Source organism: Wyeomyia smithii, chromosome 1 (genome assembly GCF_029784165.1).
Source record: "Wyeomyia smithii strain HCP4-BCI-WySm-NY-G18 chromosome 1, ASM2978416v1, whole genome shotgun sequence".
Classification (NCBI taxonomy): Eukaryota; Metazoa; Arthropoda; class Insecta; order Diptera; family Culicidae; genus Wyeomyia; species Wyeomyia smithii.
The window spans coordinates 183,955,206-183,976,977 of NC_073694.1; the positions used below are offsets into that span (position 1 = coordinate 183,955,206).

A 21,772-nucleotide genomic window follows, 5' to 3' on the forward strand; every position below is an offset into this window, starting at 1 on the left:
AATAACAGCGGGTGATTCGGAAGCCGGTTTGACGACTGTATTCTAGATCACTGAAATAAGTAAGACTACACACTTAAAATTTACGCAGTTACTTAAAGTTAGTTCGACTTTGCATGGAAGATAATTATTTTTCATTTCGTGGGAAATTTTACATCAAACAAAAGGAGCACCGATGGGGAATCCTCTTTCACCTTTCCTATGTGAACTTTTTATGGCACATTTGGAAAATAAACTAAAACAAAAAGAATTCTTACCAGATCGTTGGTGGAGGTACGTGGATGATATTTTTTGCATTTTGAAACAGGGTGACTTAGAAAGGTTTTTAGAAATTTTGAATGGTATTCATAAAAACATCCGGTTTACTTTGGAAATTGAACAAAACAACAGGCATCTTTTTTGGATGTAGTTGTTGTTAAAAACTCCAACCAATTTGAACTTCTTTAGGAAGCCCACGCATACAAAACGAGTAATTTCTAGCACTTGGAACCATTCCTTCCAGCATAAAATGGCTGCTTTTTACCATATGATCCACCGGATGGAATCTTTACCTCTCAGTAATGAAGGAAAGAAAAATGAAATGGAATATAAACTTGAAATTGGTGAGCAGAATGGATATAATAGAAGAAACATCCAAGCTATTTTTGATAAAAAGAAACGAACACAGGAAATCTTACACAAAACTCACACCGCTAACAGAAGATCGGAAGAGGGTAGTTTTTGAATATAATGTTAATTTTACTCATCAACTTCGTAGAAAAATTAGGAATTTTGGAATGGATATTATCTACAGTAGCAGAAATAATCAACTTAATACAAGATTGGGTTCTACTAAAGGCACTATTGACAAATTACATAGGGCAGGTATTTATAGAGTTGCATGCCCACATTATGATAAGGTTGAATGAATTACTGAGATTTCAACAGCTGAGATCTCGGTAAAAATCTCGGTAATACATCAAAATACCGAGATTCTGTAAAATCAACAATTGACAACTTGTCAAACTTTAACGAAATTCTCGGTAATATTTTACCGTGACTCGGAGATTTCAACTGTCGAATTATAACGAAAATTTCGGTCAAATTTACTGAATTACACGTTTTGTGATTTCTCAGATTATTCCAGGAAATGATGAAAACGATTAATTATCCGTAAAATTTTATTAATTATTTTGTCAAATGATTCAACTTATTACACACTTAACTGCGTAATGTTCTCTCGGCAAAGTAAAATACGGAACTACCTGAAAACATTTTAGTTTACCGTTGTTCAGTAAGAAAATTACTGAGAAATTGGAAACCGTAAGTGTTCACCGGAATACCGTAAATTTTTTACAGAAAAAATCCGTAAAACCGAAAATTTCCGAGTTCAGTAAACTAAAATACCGAATCTCGGAACCCTGACATCATTTAACCGAGATTTCGTCGAACAAAAAAAAACTCTTACCGAGATTCCGAAAAACTGAACTGTCAAAATAACGAGTGCTTCACTAGCGGTTTTTTTCGTGTTTCGGTCTAGTAAGAAAAGGAGCAGGTTTTGCGGCTGATTATTATTATGGGGAAATCTGCAAAGTTCAGATTAACTAAAATATTGAGTGAGTATACACTATTTTTCCACAGATCTCGTTTTTTTTTGCTGCAAAGAATGTTTGAAGAAAAAGATTAATTCTTTCTCCCATGAATTTTGTAGGTTACCAATCCTGCGAAGCGAGTCGTTAACCTACGAGATTGAGTAAGGAAAGAATTAATTGTTTTCTATTAGTATTATATTTGCAATAAACACAAACAAGATCTGAGAAATAATATTGTATACTTACTCAACATTTTAGGTTAATCTGAATATTACAGATTTCTCCGGAATGATGATTAACCGCGAAACCTGTTCCTTTTACATCTAAACCGAAACACGAACAAAACTGATAGTGAAGCTTTCGTTATTTTGACAGTTCTATTATTCGGAATCTCGGTAAGAGCTTTTTTGGTTCAACGAGATCTCGGTCAAATGATGTCAAGCTTCCGAGATTCGGTATTTTAGTTTGCTGAACTCGGAAATTTGCTGTTTTACGGATTTTTTCGGCAAACAAATTTACGGTATTCCGGTAAACACACTCGGTTTCCGATTTCTCAGTAATTTTGTTACGGAACAACGGTAAACGAAAATGTTTTCAAGTAGTTCGGTAATTTACTTTACCGAGAAAACATTATGCAGTTAAGTGTGTATGTATGAGATACCTTGAATAAACAGAAAACGATTCATCTTTTGAGTAATAAGTGAGCTAGAGTGTTTCATTTTCGATCACGCTATTACACCCTTAAGCATCGTTCATCACAAAAAATATTTTTCAGCAGTTTGAGAGTGTTCATAAATTAAATTTGAATTTTGTGAGTCCAATTGAACATTAAGTCACACGTCAATTTGATTCAATTTCTTCCCAGAATATTTTACCTGCAGAAATAATTGAAGCTAACTTGAATGAGATTAAATCAATGATCAAAAATATGATAGCACCTGATGACGATGGAATCTTTAACATATTAATCAAACATCTCCCTGAGAGCACAATGAAATTTTAAGTAAAAATTTTCAATTGCTGCTTCAAAATTGCATATTTTGCCAAATTAGGCGTCGTACACAAATTACGTAACGCTAAAAACCTAGATTTCAGACCCCCCCTCCCCCTCCCCTATGTAACGATACGTAACGTTCGATATGACTCCCCTCCCCCTAAAATTACGTAACGCTGCACAACCTGTCCCCCCGTCCAAATTTGCAATTTTAAGCAAACATCACAGTTACGTAACGATCTCAACTACTCCCCCTCCCCCCTATGTAACAATTAGTAACGCAGACTTAACCCCCCCCCCTTCTGCGTTACGTAATTTGTGTACGACGCCTTATGGAAAAATGCAAAAAAAACTACTGCAATTTTGAAGCCAGATAAGAATCCAGCTGAGGTTTCAAGTTATCGACCAATCAGTTTGCTTTCTTCAATAAGTAAACTGTTTGAGAGAATTATTCTTAACAGAATGACGTCACAAACTCAATTTTTGCAGATGAACAGTTTGGATTTCGCCATGGGCATACCACAACTCATCAATTGCTCAGAGTTACTAATATGATACTAATATGAGCTAACAAATCTGAAGGTTATTCCACTGGAGCTGCTCTTTTAGACATAGAAAAAGCATTCGACAGTGTTTGGTATAAAGGTTTGATTGCGAAATTGCAAACTTTTAATTTTCCAATTTTCCTAATCAAAATATTAAAAAATTATCTTACTGATCGAACTCTGCAGGTTGTCTATCAGAATTCAAAATCTGATAGATTTCCTGTCAGAGCAGGTGTGCCTCGAGGTTCAGTCTTGGGCCCAGTCCTGTACAACATATTCTTCTTCTTCTTCTTCTTCTCATTCTAGCATGTAACAGTCTTCAGGCTGTTACATTTGACGTACAACATATTCACTTCAGATCTTCCTGATTTGCCTCCAGACACAAACATTTACGTAAAAGGAAAAAGTCTTCGTGTCATATGCAGTTGATTGCCTAAAAGTTTAGATATTTTTTCTTCCTACTTGCAAAAGTAGAAAACCTCTCCCAATGCTTCTAAAACTCGAATGATAATTTTTCCGCATAAGACTAGGGCTTCTTTCCTCAAGCCAAACAATAATCACGTTGTCAAGATGAATGGGGTTATTTTAAGTTGGTTTGACAAGGTTAAGTACTTGGGACTAATTTACGATAAAAAAACTTGTTTTCAAAGAGCACATTGAGAGTATACAAGCCAAGTGCATCAAATATACGAGATGTTTATATCCTCTCATTAACAGGAATTCTAAACTTGGTTAAAGAACAAAAAAATTGTTTAGAGATTTACAAATAAATTTCTGGACCGGCAATGCTTTATGCTGTACCGATCTGGTCAAGTTGCTGTTCAACAAGGAAGAAAACGCTTCAAAGGATTCAGAATAAAATTCTGAAAATGATTTTGAAGCCTTCTCCTTGGTTTGGTACACTCGAATTATACGAGCCGTTGAGAACAAAAGTGGTACATGTGCCATTAAGTAAATTTTTCAGGAGATGCGATAAACGAAAACACACAAATAGTAAATTATTTTCAACAATTTTTCCCAACATAACTGCACTAAATCATTGCTGGATAGGTGTCAAAAGACGGTACATGAAAGGATAACGAGTTCTGGTTGAGAAACTTACACAAACTTCAATGGAAAAACATATACCGCTTTTGTTCTATGGGAAAAATAATGACAACCAGAAAACGTTGAGAGCAAAAGTGGTACATGTCCAGTTTAAGCATGAAGGATGCATTTGCTCGCTAATCTTGATTGAGTACTATAGAATGATGATCTGTTTGTTAAGGAATTCTGTCACTTTGTGGCCCTAGTGTATATGTAACCGAAGACATTTTAAATAATCTAGATCGACTGGGGCCAATTCAAAGGAAAATACCCTGGTATATTTAGAATTGCTATTTGGTCGATAAGAACTACACGATGGACCCAGGTTCCACTTTCGGTAGACTACCGGTTGCCCTCCGGATCCAGAAATGCCGTAGAAGAGGAAAACTGAAAATTTTTTCGGCTATAACTCCGGTATAAGTTATCAGAATTGGTCTCGAAAAAAAACAGGAAGCTTTAGGAACACTGTTGAAAATTGACATTTTACGCTAGTTCCGGATTTTTCGGTGAGGCCATTTCGTTTCTAGTCAATCCCGCAGAAGCAGTTTCGAAAAAATTAGGAAGCTCTAGAATCACTTTAGAAAATTGACCTCAATTGCGGTATTTCTGTAACTTCCGGAAGGCTATCGGCGGCCTGCCTAAAACCAAACCTGGGTCCAGTGTGTAAATATATATCTATATCACAGACCTCAGAGAGTTATCTTTCTGTTACAAAATAGTCACGGGTACACTAACACCACGTAGTGAGAAAATTCCAAAACAGATAGATCATCATATGAAAGTACTCAATCACTTGACCAACTTTACTGAAGACATGATTGTTCTATATCCTAAGATCTTCGACTTATTTACAATTCATCTCATATGCACAGACTGGATATGTACCACTTTTGCTCTCAACGAAATGGTGATTATGTTAATTACCAAAAATTGTTCTGGCTATAACTTTGGTTTAGGTTATCAGATCTCGGTTTTTCTTGGATATTCTAGTACGTTATTACGTTCTGCATCAATTTATGCATAAAACCCCAAAAGTGTAAAAATGGCACATGTACCACTTTTGCTCTCAACGGCTCATATAGACTTACTAAAGCTATGTTAAATAAAGTTATTGAAAATTTTCAACAAAAATCGTTGCGATCCTCAATTACAACGATTAGCTTACTTTATAGTCGATAAGATAGAAGTAAGATTAGGTTAAGGTTTAATTTAAAATTCATTTTTTTTTCGCGACAAGTAGTTTTACAATTTTCCTACAACAGGCAGATTTTACAGTCCGGAAATGGAAATAATTCGACACCAACGATGATTTCTGTTGTGATCAATTAGGAATCTCAAATATTATTTTTCTAGTAAGTTGTAAATGTTATATGAGCTGTACATTTTATCTGTGTGTTGAAACTCCATATTTACTCCATGCAAAATGCATGACGTTTTCAAAATTGTTGGTTGGGTATCTTTAAATAGCATGCATTATTGTTTTTACATTAACATACATTATTTATCACAGAATTAGAAATCCTTTAGATAGTAGTATTGTTCTTTTCCATAACGGTTGTATTAAAATGTTTTACATACCCGGCTGATAATGTGATGCGAATTGATGCAATTTTAAACGAACAAAATGTTAGTTTTATTTCTTCTAATTCACGTCACATCTCGAAAAAAAAACGGAAAGTTTTTCGCCCGCCTCTATCTATTTTGATCATAAATAACTGCTACTGAAAGCTAAGCAGTTTGAACAAATTGCACAATTTGGTAGAAAAAACGAAGCGTGTATACATGAAGCGGAACACGTTCACAACTTCTCGGCAGCGCGCGCACACTCTGTACAGCAGAATCCACCTCTATACGTGTGAGGAAAACAAAACGTGTTCTGTGCTTACAACGATTTTCTTCCAACTAAATCAAAAACTTGAGAAAAAAATCAATAGAATTTAGATCATTTTACTCAGGAATATGGTAAGTTTAAGTGAACAATCAATTTGTAGCTTTTTCTCGAAACCCCTTGTGTGAAAATAAAAAACAAAATCGGTGTATCTTTCCCCGTGTGGAAAACTTAGTTTGTTTGGGATCGGTCGCTTGGTAACGGACATGAGCACATGCGAGTAATTGTTTGTTGTTGTTTTTTTCACCCACCACCGGATGTAGGTTCTGGCGGTGGGTGTAGCTCTGCGCTCAGTTGATTATATATTTACTTTTTCAGGGATTGCTGTCCTTGCTACGTAAGCTACGATCGACACCAGAAAAGGAACTCAGGATTTTACTACTTGGTTTGGATAACGCCGGCAAGACAACACTACTAAAACAACTAGCTTCCGAGGAAGTTTCACAGGTATGACCTGCAACTTGTCAAGTATTGTTATAAGTGGTTTTGTGGGTGTTGTCCTTGAACATATTTTTCCATGTTTTCTTGAAACCATATAGGGTATCGGACGTCTTCGTCTGTGGTTTTCTTCGGCCCCTTTTTGCCTAAGATTGCTGCAGAAAAACTGCCAAAGAAAACCACTGGCGAAGACGTTCGATACCCTATTTTTAAAACATTTTGTTTTTTTTTTTTACTATTAGTGGTATTTTATCGATTTTTTTCAAGCTTATTTATGCAAAAATCGTTTCGATTCTATTCTATTCGCAGGTCACCCCGACTGCAGGCTTCAACATTAAATCCGTCGTCTCCGATGGTTTTAAACTAAACGTATGGGACATCGGAGGTCAAAGCAAGATACGACCCTACTGGAAAAACTACTTCGAGAATACCGATGTGTTGGTAGGTGTTCTTTAAATCCACTACACTTTTTTTACAGTGAAAACGCCTCAATTCATCTCAGATCTACGTCATCGATTCGAGTGATCGAAAGCGACTCGAGGAGACGGGTGACGAACTGGCGGAACTGTTGCTGGACGATAAACTTAAGAATGTTCCGCTACTGGTGTTCGCCAACAAGCAAGACATTGCTGGTTCTCTTAAGGCCTCCGAGATTGCCGAATGTCTGAAGCTGGTTAAGCTAAAAAATCGTACCTGGCAGATACAGGGCTGCTCTGCCCTGGAAGGAACCGGAGTTAAGGTAAGCTTGAAGCCTATCACTGGTTCGGCAGCAAAGGTGCCTTAACGAGAATTGTTTTCGAAATCTTACATGTCTTATCTCGCGTCAGGATGGAATGGATTGGGTTTGTAAATGTATTAAAAAGTAAGGCTTAATGATTTTTAAAGTTTTTCCTGACCGCTGGACGTGGTCTATGTGTCCTAGTTTTCTTTGAATTCTAAATTCTCATTCTTTGCCACACAAGCAAGAGATTGTTTTATAAAAGTGCAATATCTAGCAATTACCCAAATATGAGTAAAATAAAACAAACAACCGAGGAGCTGATTTTTAATTACTTCTTTTTTATTGGATTTTTTCTATTTTTGAATGTGATCTTCTACTCATCCGAACATCATTGAGGTTGTTTGAAATTCACATCCAATGTGAAAATGCACTGTAAATTTTTCTTACCAATTACCTGGAAAAAAAAAGGCAAGCTACCGTTACGTTAATCAACACGTTTTAAGTTGTGCTTTTCTACATGCTGCTACTACGCAACGCCACTACTTCGAGCTTCCGCTCTGTTTGTGGGCTCGATTACACCGCCAGTGATTATTTGTACTAATCAAATGTAAATTTCAAACCTCAGTGAATAGTTTCCATATTCACCACTGTGTATTGCGAAATTTTTCTGGAAGATCACCCGATTTTCTGCCTTTTTCTTACAACAATCACTTATTTTTTGTTCAACAACATCCTCTCTTACAGTTCACTGTGAGGATACTCTGTGGTCACCCTGTTTTCATTCTCGTGGAACTCGGAGCAGTCGACCTGATGCTTCGCCTAAAATTAAAAATGGCTCGTTAAAGTAAATGCAAATTGCAACGTCAGCCAGAAACCGAACTCACCTGACAGTTGTGCGGATCGTTGATGATGGCAAACAGTGTCCAGAAGGGGGTTTGAGTTTCCTGACTGATGAACCACGATGCGGCCATGCTTCCGAAACGCGTCACTCCCCGCTTGAAACCGCCCAGTCCTAGCTTTTCGTTCGGATCATGCGAATTAATTTCACACAGAATATACTTATCACAGTGCGGGGTTTGGATAGCTTGCCGGTACGCGCGGTGAACTTTCAGCACCGGTTCAATTACCTAAAAATTGTGAGCGAACATGTGTGTGTGGGAGGAGAAAAGTGTGTGGAAAAAAAAGATAATTCGCGCTTATAATTTGCAACATTTTACCGACTGGCTAACGGATTGCGTCGGGCCTTACCTCCAGATTTAGCGTATCGGTCAGCTTATCTGTCAGTTCGGTAGCGTTATACTGTTGCAGGAATTGTTTCGCTTTGCCTAGCTTGAGCAGATCTTTAACGTAGTTGACCGCCGGTTTCACGTACGTCACCGAAACAATCTTCACCTGAAGGTGCTTCTTGGCAATGTGATCGATCAGGTTGGAAATCGTCTCGCTGGGCCGGTTGATGTCCAGCATGGTTTGCTTCGGATAGCCCCGCGACTGGAGGAAACCGTTTGCCATCAGCTGCCCGGTTGCAACGTATCTGGAAAGGTGTAGTTGAAAAGGGTTGTGAAGTTTTTCGATTGACGTACGTGTTGCTTTCCTTACCAGCAGCAAGGTTTTAATTTGACTTTTAAATATAATCAGAGGCTCAGACCTCCACGAGTCTCTTAAGTTCCGGGCAGTGTCCTTTGTTTTCCCGGTACCACATTATATACAAATTTTATCTTATTCTAATTTTTACCAATCCCAAATATTGCAAATTTTGATGAACACATGAAACCTTAATCTAATTTTAAAGAAACGTCCAAATGTGATATTTTGTTTTTTTGGTATGATGCATGATTATTAGTGCGTATTGTTTCTAATATTATTAATTTATTTTCAGATAGTCTTAAAAATAATCGACAAAAGCACATATATACAAAAGGTATGTTTATTGTTTCTTAGTTAACGCTTATTACACCCGTTTCATGTTTTAGCTACTGAAGATTATTATCATCATCAGAATATGAGGTGATCACGAAAAACGAATTTTTCAAGCCTATCCCAAGAGTATCTATGTAAATAATTTAGTTGAAAAATAGTACAGATAAAATTGTCACATCAGATAGCATGACGCATCACTCCACTCATCTGACAGCAGCTAAAAACGCAACTGAGTAAACAGCGCGCTCACCAAATTTTCCCCACTCACCTCTGATAGACCTCCGGGTTCGCAATGTAGTTGGCCCAGTCCGCCAGATAGATTGTGGCTGCTTTAATCCACCGCCGACGAAACGATTGGTTCTGCAGCGTTTCGAACAACTTGTCGTAATCCAGTTTTCCGTCACGGCCAACAAATCCCTTGAATACTTTATCGAGCCCAATCTTCGTCCAGATCGCTTGAGCCAACTCTGACTGCATGAACTGATCCCACATGACGTGGATGTGCTCTAGGAAAGGAGGCAACACCCACGAGTGGTCCTTATGTTTCTCCTGGGTTTTTTCCATCTCTGGACCACTGAACGATTGAAAAGCTTGTATCGCAAGCGGCAGCAAGTTGGCGATTGTGTCACCGTTAATTCCCGGATGTTGAGGCTCACGGTCGTCATCGCTATCAACGTTGTTATAGTTGGCAAGCCACGTTTGGGCTACGGTCAAAACCGTATCCAGAATTGGGTTGCCTTCCTCGTTACCTTTTTGTCGTTTCTGCCGTTTACCAACCCTTTTTTGAGGTTGATCATCATTACCACTGGCGAACAATTGAATCACATTCCCAATGATGGCAGGGTCAAAGCCGCCGCCTGCTCCATTAGCTCCATTCGAGTTTGCCAAGAGACTACCTATTCCGGACAAAACCGCTCCAACGCCATCGTTATTTGCCTTTCCCGAACCACCTGCGTTGGCATTCGCCATTAACGGGAGTAACATGGAAGCAATTCCGGACAGTCCAGCTGCGGCGTTGCCTCCACCACCTCCATTTTGATTTCCCAACGACTGCAGGAACTCAGATGCCATATCCAGGAATGGACTGCCCTCATCCTCCCGTACGTTCGATCGTTGGGTAGTGTAAGCGCTTCCACTGATCGAGAATATCACTAGAAATATCACACACACGTTGACGTTCATCTTAGTAGGTCACTAGGTCCTTAGGAACCGATTCAAACTATCATTCACAATTTTTCAAATACACGGATCGTTCGTCTCTTCATCCAACTGCACTTGTCTGCTAACCCTGCTATGACCTACTTCAAATAAATTATACTCCAAAAGGCATATTATCGCTCGTTACCCTAATTTGAAGCTCGGAAATTCGTGAAAGGCCCTCTCAGCACTGAAGCTACATTCGAACTGATCAAGATCTATCGTCGTACTGAAACTGCCGGGACACGTAAGCCGTACAAGAAGTTTTCTTTCTCGCTTGCCATTGCTGCTCTTGTGGTATCTCTTCCTGCTACTCCCAAACAGGTTAGAAGCGCTCAGGAAAAAAGAGAAAAAAAAGTAATTTTATAACAGTAATTCTTTCTCCGCGTTGCCTCTCCTGCCTCCCATTCGCACCGGGATCCTCCTCTGCGTCTAACACGGGGTCTCTTACCTGCGCTTACCTGCGGCATCAAAGTCATCCGTACTGAGTTGCTAATGAAAGAAAAAAAAAACATCACTCGCAATCAGTTCCAGCGCTTTGCCCACATTCTAATTGTAAGCAAGCCCACATGGTCTGCTGGGTTTTCCGTAGGGAACGCGCTCCAATAACCAGCATCGAACGAGTAACTGTGCGGTTCTTTCGTTCGAGGAACTAGGCTACGAACCCGATCACCTCGGCGGGGTTCGCGAGAATCTCACGAGCAGCGGTGGCTGGCGCGCCCGGCCAAACTTTCACCCTGGGCTCATTGTGTGTTGTTTTTTCTCCTCTTCTGTTGTACTTTCGGGCGAGGAATAAAGAATAAACAAACGCGACGAAATCCGCAAATAGGTCAACGCGACGTCGTCGTATGAAAACACACTTTTCGTCACTCTCGTACCCTTCTCGTGTATACTTAGTATCTCGCCTGCCCCTTTTTCGGCTGAATTGATTTTTTGACGTCCAAATTGGCTTGAGTGCATCAAAACATACTCCAGTGTCATTAACCTCGATCAATGATCAGTCTGGAGAGATCAAGGTCCTTTGCTTCGCCTCTTCGGGAAGGCATGTGAAAGTAGAGGGCACATGTAGAGAGATCGAATCCGGTTTGTTAATTATCCCTAAGCCGCAATTTGAAGCCAGTAAAGAATGGTGTTCAATTCTGGATGATGATCCTTAACTAGGAAAAGTTTTTTTTTCACTTCTTCATTCTTCAACTTATCGAGTAAGTCTTTATGGTAATCACGACCGCATTTCTCGCTTTTGTTCTGTTGAGGTTAGAAGATAGAGAATGAATTGAAGGGAAAATGTAATGATATAATTTATTTCGTGTCTCTAGTGAAGCGTGTCAAGAATGCGGCAAATTAAACTATGATTACCTTTAACCGTTGGCCATAAAGTCATCCCTAGTGCTTGCTTTGAGATCATCTTTCTAGTTCAAATCTAACGGGTTTGATGTAACACACTGTCCGATATATGTACACAATCGACTCGTAGCGTGTAAGGAAACTGATTTCCGCGCCATTGCGTCGTCGTCGTCGCCGCCGTGAAGTCACCGTTTTCAACCTCATTTTCTGCCCGTTCTCTAATCAACCTAAACTGCTGCTGGCCCGGTAGTCCAATCAAGGTCTATATAAACACAACCCATTTGCATGGAACTTGTGTCTGCTGTTCTCTTCCTGTTCACCACCAGAAACAACGCAACAGAAGAAAAAAACCTACATAATTTTCAACTGAGTGTTATGTAGTTCAGTCTACTGGTCGTTTGCTCTTGACCAGATGGATCCATAGTAAAAAAAGAGTAGCATATCTATTGCACAAGCAGCTCTCTTCCGATCCGGTTCCGCTGGGATGTGGTTTTGTTGCGATTATGCAAGCATTCGGTTTGTAGAACGAACATAGAAAAGTTCCCAAACTAGTCTATCCCGTTGCTTGCTTTATTCTGTCTTCACACAGTATCAAACGGAGAGGAATTTTGATATTTTGACCACACAGCAGCGAATCAAAATTGCATAATCACCCATCCGCGCCATCTTTCGTCTTTCAGAAGTAATAGACGACATTCACTTTCTCCACCGAACCGGTGAAAAACTAGTTCTACAGCTGCGACTACACTTCCTCTTTTTACCGTGAAACAACAGCTACGAACGGTCCGAACTCGAATATGTACACACCTCCACAAAAGGCTAATTTCCCACCCAAACCCTAAAACCACTTCGGCTGCAGCAGTGCAGCTAAAGTGCAAGCAATGCAATTGGAAAATTTGTGCGCGCACTTTAGTCAGCTCCAAGTGGCGTTAGGAGCAAGCGAGCGTAGTGACTTTCGAGTTCTTGAACCTAGTGCGATGAAGCTGGAGTACCGCGTCCTAGAAACCGATATCAGCCAACGGTTGGATGAGTTTTTCCATAAAAAGGATGCTCTCATAGAGGTGAACCCCGGCCGGGTCTTTATGCCAACCAGATTCCGGGAGATCGGCGACGACATACTAAATCTGGAAATACGAAAAGATGATGTCTGGGTGCTGTCCTATCCCAGAACTGGATCCACGTGGGCCCAGGAAATGATTTGGCTGCTTGGAAACAACATGGACTATGAAGGAGCCAAGGCCATTCAGCAGGTTCGAACTCCTCTGCTGGAACTTTCTGCTATTTTCTCGGAGGACCGCAGTGTGGAAGATTTTGTAACGTAAGCAAATTTCCCAAGCGCAGTCTAATCGCATAACTGCTCTAACAGGAAATTGGTTTCATTACAGCAAACACGAGAAAGTCACTTCAGTGACGTGTGTTCATAATCTACCCAGCCCTCGCTATGTGAAATCCCATCTCCCGTGGCAACTGCTACCGAAACAGATGGACATCGTTCGTCCCAAAATGATCTACATTGCGAGAAATCCGAAGGACCTTGCCGTTTCCTATTACTACTACTGTCAATTGATTCACCAAACCAGTGGAACTTTCGAGGAGTTTTGTGACATCTTCCTCAGTGATCAGGCACCCATCGGTCCAATGTGGGCGCATATGTTAGCTTTCTGGGAACGCCGTAATCAACCGAATGTGTTGTTCCTCAAGTACGAAGACATGAAACGCAACTTACCAACGGTTATTCGGAACTGTGCTCAATTCATGAAAATTGGACGGGAACTGACCGTATCGGAGGTACAGGGCCTGTGCGATCATCTGGGATTCGATCGCATGCAGAAAAATCCGGCCGTTAACATGGAACCCCTGATGCAGAACTCGAATCTAATCGATACGAACGGGGCAGTGAAGTTCATCCGGAAGGGGGCGATCGGCGATTGGAAGAACTACATGGACGATAACCTTTCGAAAAAATTTGATGCCTGGATAGGAAAACACTTTGACGGCACTGGGCTGGAGTTTGTATACGAATAAGTTTCTTATGGGTGTTATATTCTGTTGTGTTGTAAATTGTTTGCGAAATAAATCGTTCATAGCTTGCTCGAAATTAGATTGCAATTGCTCTAACCGCCGCTTTTCTGCATTTGAAAGATGTTTCGCATGCAGCGTTGAAAGCTCACATAAAAACCAGTCGGTTGTGACGGGAAATCACGTGCCACAATATCATGGTTTGCGGATGGGTTGCACTATTTTACAGGCGTAAGCTTATGTTACGATTACTGTGCGGTTCTCCGATGAAGGTGCAAACTTGTCCGGCGGCCGTTTGACCTGATTCAGAAGTCCGTTATAACGAAATCACTGGTGTGCTCAGACCTTGAGAACAGGTGTACAGGTTTTAGCTGGTGAGTGATAGTATTTTCATCATCTCGTCGAATTATTGGGAAATTGCGTCAAACTTTATTTGTTAGTATCATTATAATGTTTTCACTGAACCAAAATTGATTTTTACATCGATTTGCGTGTAGATTTTGATGCAATTTTTCAGTGTAACAACTTATTAAGCTTTACTCGATATTTTTCGTCTATTCATTTCAATAGCAGTTTGCTTTACAACTACAATATACAGGGTGTCACCGTGAATGTGATACACACATTCGTGTGCCTGTTTTCGCATCGGGAGGCCTACCCAGTCAATTAGCTGTGTTTGTTTTGATTGCGACACATGTATATAGTTCACTTGTAAGTGATAAAGACATTGTTTCACTTTCCCTCAAAGGAAAATTGCAATGGATTCCAGAAGAGGATAAATCAAGATTTTGTATCTTGTTGGAATGAGCAATATTTAGATCAGAAGTAAGCCGTCACCTCTGAATTTGAGCAGATTTTTCGTGTGCAGGGCAATCAAACGATTTGAGGAAACTGGTATTAATGTCCTCAAGCAGAAACCGGATGAAAATGAAGTGTGCGGGCTGTCGCGATGATCAAAGCGGTTGAAGAACGTATCCGGCGAAATCCAGCCCGATCGGCAAGAAAAGTGGCTCGTGAAATGAACATGAGTCATAACACTATGCATAAAATAATCAAAAATGACCTTGGATACGGAGCTTTCAAGAAACAAGAGATTCACGGATTATCTCGCAAAAATATTGCCAACAGGGTAGCCACTAAAGACTGAGCTTCTGACAACAAATTATTTTTAGATGAAAAGTTATTTACGTTGCAGGTTATTTTGAACAAGCAGAATGATCGTGTATATGGAGCATGTCTTCGTTTTATTCCAGTCGATGAAAGAGGAGTGGAACGATTTCAGAACGCTTAAGCTGTGATGGTTTGAGGAGCAATATCCAATAGAGGAAAATTGCTACTGCTATTCATCGAAAGGGAAGTGAAAATTATTGAAGAGTACTATCTACAACTCGTCGTTATAGACTTTTTGCTGCCTTGTGCCAAGCAATAAGTTGCAGAAGATAACTTCTGCTTTCAACAAGATTCAGCCCTAGCACATAAGGCATTGGTTGTTCATAAAAACCTCTGAATGGCCCGCATCCTCCCCCGGTTTGAATCCGTTGGTTTTCAGCATTTGGCAGTACATGCTAGGAAAGTTAGGTGAAGTAAATCACATCCCGCATAATCAATAACCATCAACATGCCTAACAGTTCATTCGGAGTATAGTCCGAACTGTTTGGATTATCGTTAAACCATATGGAATATCATTCGTTTTTGGTTTCTGTTTATTAGAAATGACTTTGAACACTTTTAAGAACGATGATGGTGGAAGCATAATAGTGTAAGGGTATTCTCATGGGCTGGAGTGAAAAACTTAACGGTATTATGACTGTCGATGGTTATATCGACTTTTTTTCGAGAACCTGACAGAACTCATGCTGAAAATAGGGCTGTAGGACAACTACCCTGTGATAGAAAAAAAGGCGAAAAATTGCAATCATATTAAAGTTTTCGAGCGCAGTTATCTTTATTAGGTTCTTTCAAACGAATGTAATCGATTTGTCCTCTTTGACATGACATCCTCAAGAAAACGCCGGAAGAAGAGCATACTTTTCGAACGCAGTACTCTGATATCGGCAATCAAATGCACGCTATGACAGACTCTTGAAACTAGTATGAAATGTTTTGCAGGTTTGTGCTACAGCATACGCCGCACTTCTTGGAAGCCTCAAATGTTTGGACCAAAACTTTATGTTTTCCATCAGCCATTGTCCGATTGACCCGTAATATTGCACTCCATCCTGTTATAGAATAACTTATCGATCCTAAGAGAAGCTGGGTTTTAACCAGGGAGGCACTTGGTTTTTTACAATAGCGATATACACTACGGTATTGATTTTACCACGCGTTCAACTGTGTCCAAATAACATTCCTTTACCCTAGAAACCTATGTCGGCGTCTTCATAACAAGCAGCAAACTCTTGATATCGGAAAATCCCTAACAAACAGGAACCACAAACAGGCGATAATCCTTATAGTTTAACGATAACCCAAACAGTTTGGAATAAACCCCGAATAGGCTGTTAAGCATGTTGTTATGATTTTTAGTTTTGCGAGACCATCTTTGGCGTTAATTTTTTCCAAATTTGAAATATAATAAATTCGATGTTCCGATGCAAATGCTGCAAGTAAACGTAACCCAATACACTGTCAATAGATACAAGTCATTAGTTACACAAATTAACCCAAGGATCAAATCAACGCCCAAGGAACAATTATTGTTGCGTAAACATTTACTCAACCACTTTTATTAGGCTCGAGTTGAACAACAACCGAGATGGAAAATAGAAAACTTCTGTTCAATGGTTGTTCAGTTGAATTTGGAGAAATTATCCGACACACAGTAGTTTAGGAACGGCGAAGAGGGTTTTAAACAACAACAGCAGAACATTTCATCCAACACTTGTTAAACCAGCGTTGAACAGATGCGCCGGAAAACATTTATTAGGCTACTGTTTTGTATGTGTTCGACCAGTTGAATAAAATAGTCATCGAACATCTGTTAAACCGTTGCCCGACTTTTGTAATGCTCTTGTTAAACGCGTGTTCAATAATAATGTTTGCAAACGTTTATTTCGCGCATTAGTACATACTTATGCAGCTAATGCTGAATAGTAGCGTGGAAAAAAGTTTAATCGACATTAATTCAGCTCTTTTAGCACAAACAAAATGCAAAAATAAATCGATTTTTTTCATTAAAATTATTATTATTAGCTTTATTAGTTTTTTGCTTGTCGAAACGTTATGGGTAAATTTTTAATTTATATTAGAAGGAAATACCACCCTCTTAAAATCATCCTCTTTTGTTCAGTTTCTGTTGAGATACGAACTTGCGATCCATTGCTTGGCGGTCATCGATGAATGCATCTGAGCTAATCTGTAATATGACGTGTACTGTGTCTAAAGTGAATATGCTTCTAAACATTCTGGTCTATTAAATGTTGAACAGGCATTGCATAGCTGCTGGAATATTAGCTTTTTGCACACGCCTCTAAACAAAGCGTACCGGCTAATTTGACATAATCAGGCATGCCAGATCTACAGAATAGTCAGCAAATTTTGGTTTTAGTTGCGTGTGCGGATGTAAGCAACTGTCAAGCCGTGCGCCGACATTGGTATTTTCTCTCTTCAATGATGTTCACGAAAATTTTTAATGCTCATCGACTTTATTTTTAACGTTTCTGTCTAGGTTTCTGTGGATATATTGCTCCATATATACTTTTTATAAGTATTATATTATTCATTTTTATTGTTTTATTTTCTAAAAAAAGCAGCTTGAAAACAAGCAACATATTCACGACTACGAAGGTGCTGATATTTGTTTGGTTTTTGCATGAGAAAAAGAAGAAAGGAAATATTTTTGCTTTTGTCATCGTACACATTTTGACAATTGCATACGAGAGTTCGCCTAGGTGCAAACAGTCTTTAAAATCTCTTTCAACTTCGTAGTCGCGAATAACAGTTACTCAGTAATTAACGATGTAGTGTTGTGTATCAGTTAATATTGGAAAAGATTTAGAAAAAAAATTGAATCTATTCTTTTGAAATTAATCGATTCACCGATTTAATCGATTAGCCTGGATCGATTTTTCTTTTGTTGTTGTAACCTACCATATACTTCTCATATTTCGACAATAAATAATGATATTCTTGTAAATTCTGAAAATTGCACATAAATTTGCTGTTGCTGTTCAGTTTAAATTTTCTGGCATCCCTGGTCATTGCGGCATTGCTATGCCGCTGTCAAGTGTCAACATCTGTTCAGTCTCAGTTTTCATTGTTTTTCCGCGGTTTCAGCCTCCAATGTAATTCCGTTTTTTGTCTTTATTTACCAAGTTTTATTGAGTTACTTCGCAAAATAAACTAAGTTTTCGTGATGCAAAGTAATAGTGAATATGAAGTCAGATCAACCTATTCGCTAATTATCTTTCATCTACAGGAAATTTCTTCTGTGTGATACAAAGCCAGCGAGTGATAACTGTGGCTCCGCCGCAATGAATTGACGGAAAATTTCTTTTTTGACACCCTAATATAGCCGAAAATTGCGTCTTCTAAACCAGAATCTAACAGAGGTAACATTTCCCGTATAATCAAAAAAGAACATTTCAACATTTGATGAGGCAGAAGAGGAAGATGCATTCCTATCTGACAGAACAACGGTCAATGGATACCTCCGATACAGCAGTGCCACCTAAGAAAAGGTTGAAAAGGGCAGCTACATCAATTCAAGAATTTGATATCAACCGTTTGCTAGAAAACAAAGGTTTGTACCCCATTATGTCCGAATAATGCTACATTTCTATTTTTAGGTACTTTAATGATGTTAGTAACCATTGAAAAAACGTCTGCGGTAAACGTTGATACTAATTTGGTCTGCAAACCCATAGAAGAATTTGAAACAGAGCAACCAATTGCTACTTCTTATATGCTACCTGGTTCCAATACTGCAATTATACATCGAAGCGAAGATCTTGCATATGACCCACTATTTGAACGCGATGGACAGGTGAGTAACTATATCGTCGGTTCCGTGCAACACTGGTACAACCCAAAATAGTTTCGAGAAAAACGCGTTTGAAAATTAACGTCGAAATTTTTTTTTCAATTTTCAAGAAAACTTTAAAGTTTATGATTTCCAATCCTCATCTAACACTTTTAGGTCTATTAAGCACATATTTTGAGCACGTTAAAATCTTTTTTTACTAACTTTATAGAGAAATTTCGATTTGTGCAGCGAAAGCATTTCTATTCATAGCTCTGGTGATTTTGTGAATTTCGAAACAGGGTGTTGTCGGAGGCAAATTTACAGTATTTGGCATCGTTTGCCATCCAAAACTAAAAATGCAAAATTTTGAGTTGTGCCAGTGTTGCACTTAACCGACGATATGAAGACTGATGCATATAGAACGTTTCACTTTATATTATAATCACTGTATGTTTCACCAATCTGGCGGAGGGGATTCGGAAATCAATCAAAGCTGTTATAACGGGATCCAGGTATTGGAGATTCCATACGACTGATTCTTTTATAACAGTATAAATTGGTTCCCGAATCCACTCCGCCAAACTAGTAAAATATACAGTGACTAAACTTTAGATCCCTTCTTCTCATAGTGCATTTTCAAACTCGCAGATAAATTTAACGTTTATTATGAATTGCTTTCAAGGAACCGGCACGGCAATTCTTTTTAGGAGTGAGATGCGGTGAAAAGCGTTTTAAATCTGTCCACGTGGTATGTGGATGGCCCCTAAGATTTACGTAGTTTTCTTTCTATAATTTTTTTTTTTGGCTCACAGTCTATATTTTTTCTGGAAAGACGAAATTACTGTCTACATTTTTTGCGGCAACCGTTGCAGCTCTGATTTTTTTTCTTTATTTAAGAAAACTCTGACCTTTTTTTCTCATTTCATTATGATCAGACAACCATAAAAAAAGATTTAAAAAAAAAACACTTTAAAAAAATATTTACATTTTTTTTCTTTTTTTTGTAGAAATACGCAATGGGGTCCTAAAGTTTTAAACGGTTTTCTGATTTTTATATATCAGCTTGAAAAGTGCAACTTTCTGAGCAAAACGTGATTTTTAAAAAATGTTTATCATTTTCCTTTGATTTTTAAATGAAGGATAAAAATCTGCTCGAAATGCCTTAAATGACAGTTCTCTCATATACCGTACATGGGCGAAACGTCATCTAAGACCATTCGAGATTTTTTTTATTCTTCATTTAAAAATCGAAGGAAAACGATAAACGTTTTTTGAAAATCACGTTTTGCTCAGGAAACGCGGCTTTTTCAAATGATATTTAAATACCGGTATAGCCTTAGGACCCAACAAACCTATTAATTTGATCATGAAAATCAGTATATTTTAAAATAAATAGCTCACAACTATTTTTTCTTTATAAATCCAAAATGTGGTTTTCATTTTAGGCAAAAATGTCTGTTTATCAAAAATAATGTGTTATTTGTTAAATGTTTTGCGAGGGTTGATAGCAAATAGTGAAACCCAAACGTATTTGTAATAAACTTCTGATCTAACTCCTAAATCTAATCCAACTTTAGAGAGAGTATGAAAGGGTAAGAGAGTAAGTAAGAGAAAGAGAGAGTAAGAAAGAGAGAGAGAGAGTAAAAAAGAGAGAGCGAGTAAGAAAGAGAGGGAGTAAGAAAGAGAGAAAGAGTAAGAAAGAGAGAGAGAGTAAGAAAGAGAGAGTAAGAAAGAGAGAGAGTGAGAGTAAGAAGGAGAGAGAGAGTAAGAAAGAAAGAGAGAGGATGAAAGAGAGAGAGATAGAGAGAAAGAAAGAAAGAGAGAGAGATAGCTGACGATTTTATATAATAATTACATTGGTCAACACAGGTGTGGTCTTAAAGTTCAAACTAAAAAAAAGAAAGATTATGAATTTTTAGCCATTGCTGTGAATTTTGGTGCCCCCAGCTACCAACATTTTTTCAGAGATTTATATGAGTTTTCTAATAAACATAACATTGAAGCGACGGACCCGGTGAGTTATTACTATACGAACACTCACGTAAATAAACTCGTTTTGGTAATGGCTAGGAGCACCAAAATTGACAGGAATGGTTAAAAAGCTTTAATTTTTCTAGAGCATCTATTTCGAGCCTTAAAGCAACATTTTTTCGCTTTTGTCGACCAGTGTATCATGCTGTTTAACTTAAAAAATGTGTATAACTTTCTCAACATATCTTTTGACTTTTTAGAAAAATTTTATGATGGAAAAGATAAGTTATGTGGCAAATACGGTCAATGGGTAAAATACATGCTACGAAATTGTCAAGAGTATCAATTGGAGCTTCAACGTCAAATTGATGGAACCTTTTCTAAAAGTCAGTCACGAGGAATTCCATGAAACGTTGTGAAGCCGCTGCGCTGCTCGACAGTTCACCGGAGATCACAGAAAACATCACTTCTGTTGCAAGTAATCAGTTTTCTATATATTCATGTATTTTATACCTTTTTTACCTGTTGATCTGTTTTTAGTTGCTGAATGTATGACCACTGATGATACGGGAAGAAAGAACGGAACAGCACAAGAAAACAGCGACACAGAAGAGGAGAGCGATCGTGTTGAATATTGAGTATCGTAGTTCTAAGTTATCTTCAGTTATTTTTTTATTCGATACCAAGCTATCTGTAATTCGTTAATCTAGATGTAATTAAACCCTGTATTCCTGTTGAATGTAAGAAATGAAATGTTTATGTTTTAATAAACGACTCTTTCGGGACTTTTTTCATTGCACATTGTATATTTTTTCTTAATATTAGTTTACATTTAGCTAACTAAATGTTCGCTTAAATTATTATTACCATTAGAGCAACCTTTGGTTTACTAATAAACAAGATCATTACCCAACAGTCACGTGAGTTGAGTACCAGCTTATTAATCTTTTGTTTTACCGAAATGCGTCCATTAATAGCTTAATAAGCTATAAAATTACAAAACTCTTTGCAAGCAATTTAAAAAAAAAAACTTTTACTTATTACAGTGTACTGTAATAAACCAACCATACGACGCGTTTAGAAGGATGTTTCACAAAACTAGTGATCTAACGTTCGCGTC

General features: G+C 38.3%; 4 protein-coding genes across 7 annotated transcripts; 3 read left to right on the top strand and 1 right to left on the bottom strand.

Annotated features, from left to right (window-relative positions):
* Positions 1-6,034: 6,034 nt before the first annotated feature.
* On the top strand, positions 6,035-7,554 carry LOC129720801 (ADP-ribosylation factor-like protein 3). The gene is made up of 5 exons (XM_055672558.1): positions 6,035-6,155; positions 6,400-6,528; positions 6,829-6,960; positions 7,022-7,258; positions 7,347-7,554. The coding sequence occupies exons 1-5, from the start codon at positions 6,153-6,155 to the stop codon at positions 7,383-7,385; spliced, it is 540 nt and encodes a 179-aa protein (XP_055528533.1). The 5' UTR covers positions 6,035-6,152; the 3' UTR covers positions 7,386-7,554.
* Positions 7,555-7,558: 4 nt separating this feature from the next.
* On the bottom strand, positions 7,559-10,602 carry LOC129720787 (uncharacterized). The gene is made up of 4 exons (XM_055672537.1): positions 9,426-10,602; positions 8,489-8,771; positions 8,125-8,367; positions 7,559-8,059 (listed from the first exon to the last, which is right to left on the bottom strand). Exons 1-4 carry the CDS (start codon positions 10,337-10,339, stop codon positions 7,979-7,981), a joined length of 1,521 nt encoding a protein of 506 aa, XP_055528512.1. The 5' UTR covers positions 10,340-10,602; the 3' UTR covers positions 7,559-7,978.
* Positions 10,460-13,867, top strand: LOC129720795 (luciferin sulfotransferase). The gene is made up of 3 exons (XM_055672545.1): positions 10,460-10,601; positions 12,379-13,016; positions 13,084-13,867. The coding sequence occupies exons 2-3, from the start codon at positions 12,580-12,582 to the stop codon at positions 13,721-13,723; spliced, it is 1,077 nt and encodes a 358-aa protein (XP_055528520.1). The 5' UTR covers positions 10,460-10,601; positions 12,379-12,579; the 3' UTR covers positions 13,724-13,867.
* Positions 13,868-17,925: 4,058 nt separating this feature from the next.
* On the top strand, positions 17,926-21,558 carry LOC129720808 (uncharacterized). Of its 4 annotated transcripts, XR_008727291.1 has the most exons (5): positions 17,926-18,079; positions 18,136-18,268; positions 18,506-18,702; positions 20,913-21,130; positions 21,193-21,558. XR_008727291.1 is itself a non-coding variant. In XM_055672576.1 (3 exons), the coding sequence occupies exons 1-3, from the start codon at positions 18,312-18,314 to the stop codon at positions 21,205-21,207; spliced, it is 360 nt and encodes a 119-aa protein (XP_055528551.1). In that variant the 5' UTR covers positions 18,289-18,311; the 3' UTR covers positions 21,208-21,558. The 4 variants fall into 4 exon arrangements, 1 of the variants encoding a protein (XP_055528551.1); XR_008727290.1 differs by lacking the exons at positions 17,926-18,079; positions 18,136-18,268 and adding an exon at positions 18,289-18,459; XM_055672576.1 differs by lacking the exons at positions 17,926-18,079; positions 18,136-18,268; positions 20,913-21,130 and adding an exon at positions 18,289-18,459.
* Positions 21,559-21,772: the final 214 nt, after the last annotated feature.

What these genes read in the sequence shown, in the direction of transcription:
- LOC129720787 (XM_055672537.1), bottom strand. Translation starts at nt 10,339, where the DNA reads ATGAACGTCAACGTGTGTGTGATATTTCTAGTGATATTCTCGATCAGT. An exon ending in CCGATACGCTAAATCTGGAG is followed by an intron (nt 8,368 to 8,488) that starts GTAAGGCCCGAC and finishes CACAATTTTTAG; the next exon opens with GTAATTGAACCGGTGCTGAA. An exon ending in ACGATCCGCACAACTGTCAG is followed by an intron (nt 8,060 to 8,124) that starts GTGAGTTCGGTT and finishes TTTTAATTTTAG; the next exon opens with GCGAAGCATCAGGTCGACTG.
- LOC129720808 (XM_055672576.1), top strand. Translation starts at nt 18,312, where the DNA reads ATGAGGCAGAAGAGGAAGATGCATTCCTATCTGACAGAACAACGGTCA. An exon ending in CCGTTTGCTAGAAAACAAAG is followed by an intron (nt 18,460 to 18,505) that starts GTTTGTACCCCA and finishes TTCTATTTTTAG; the next exon opens with GTACTTTAATGATGTTAGTA.
- LOC129720795 (XM_055672545.1), top strand. Translation starts at nt 12,580, where the DNA reads ATGCAATTGGAAAATTTGTGCGCGCACTTTAGTCAGCTCCAAGTGGCG. An exon ending in AGTGTGGAAGATTTTGTAAC is followed by an intron (nt 13,017 to 13,083) that starts GTAAGCAAATTT and finishes GTTTCATTACAG; the next exon opens with CAAACACGAGAAAGTCACTT.
- LOC129720801 (XM_055672558.1), top strand. An exon ending in CTTCCGAGGAAGTTTCACAG is followed by an intron (nt 6,529 to 6,828) that starts GTATGACCTGCA and finishes TTCTATTCGCAG; the next exon opens with GTCACCCCGACTGCAGGCTT. An exon ending in TGGAAGGAACCGGAGTTAAG is followed by an intron (nt 7,259 to 7,346) that starts GTAAGCTTGAAG and finishes ATCTCGCGTCAG; the next exon opens with GATGGAATGGATTGGGTTTG.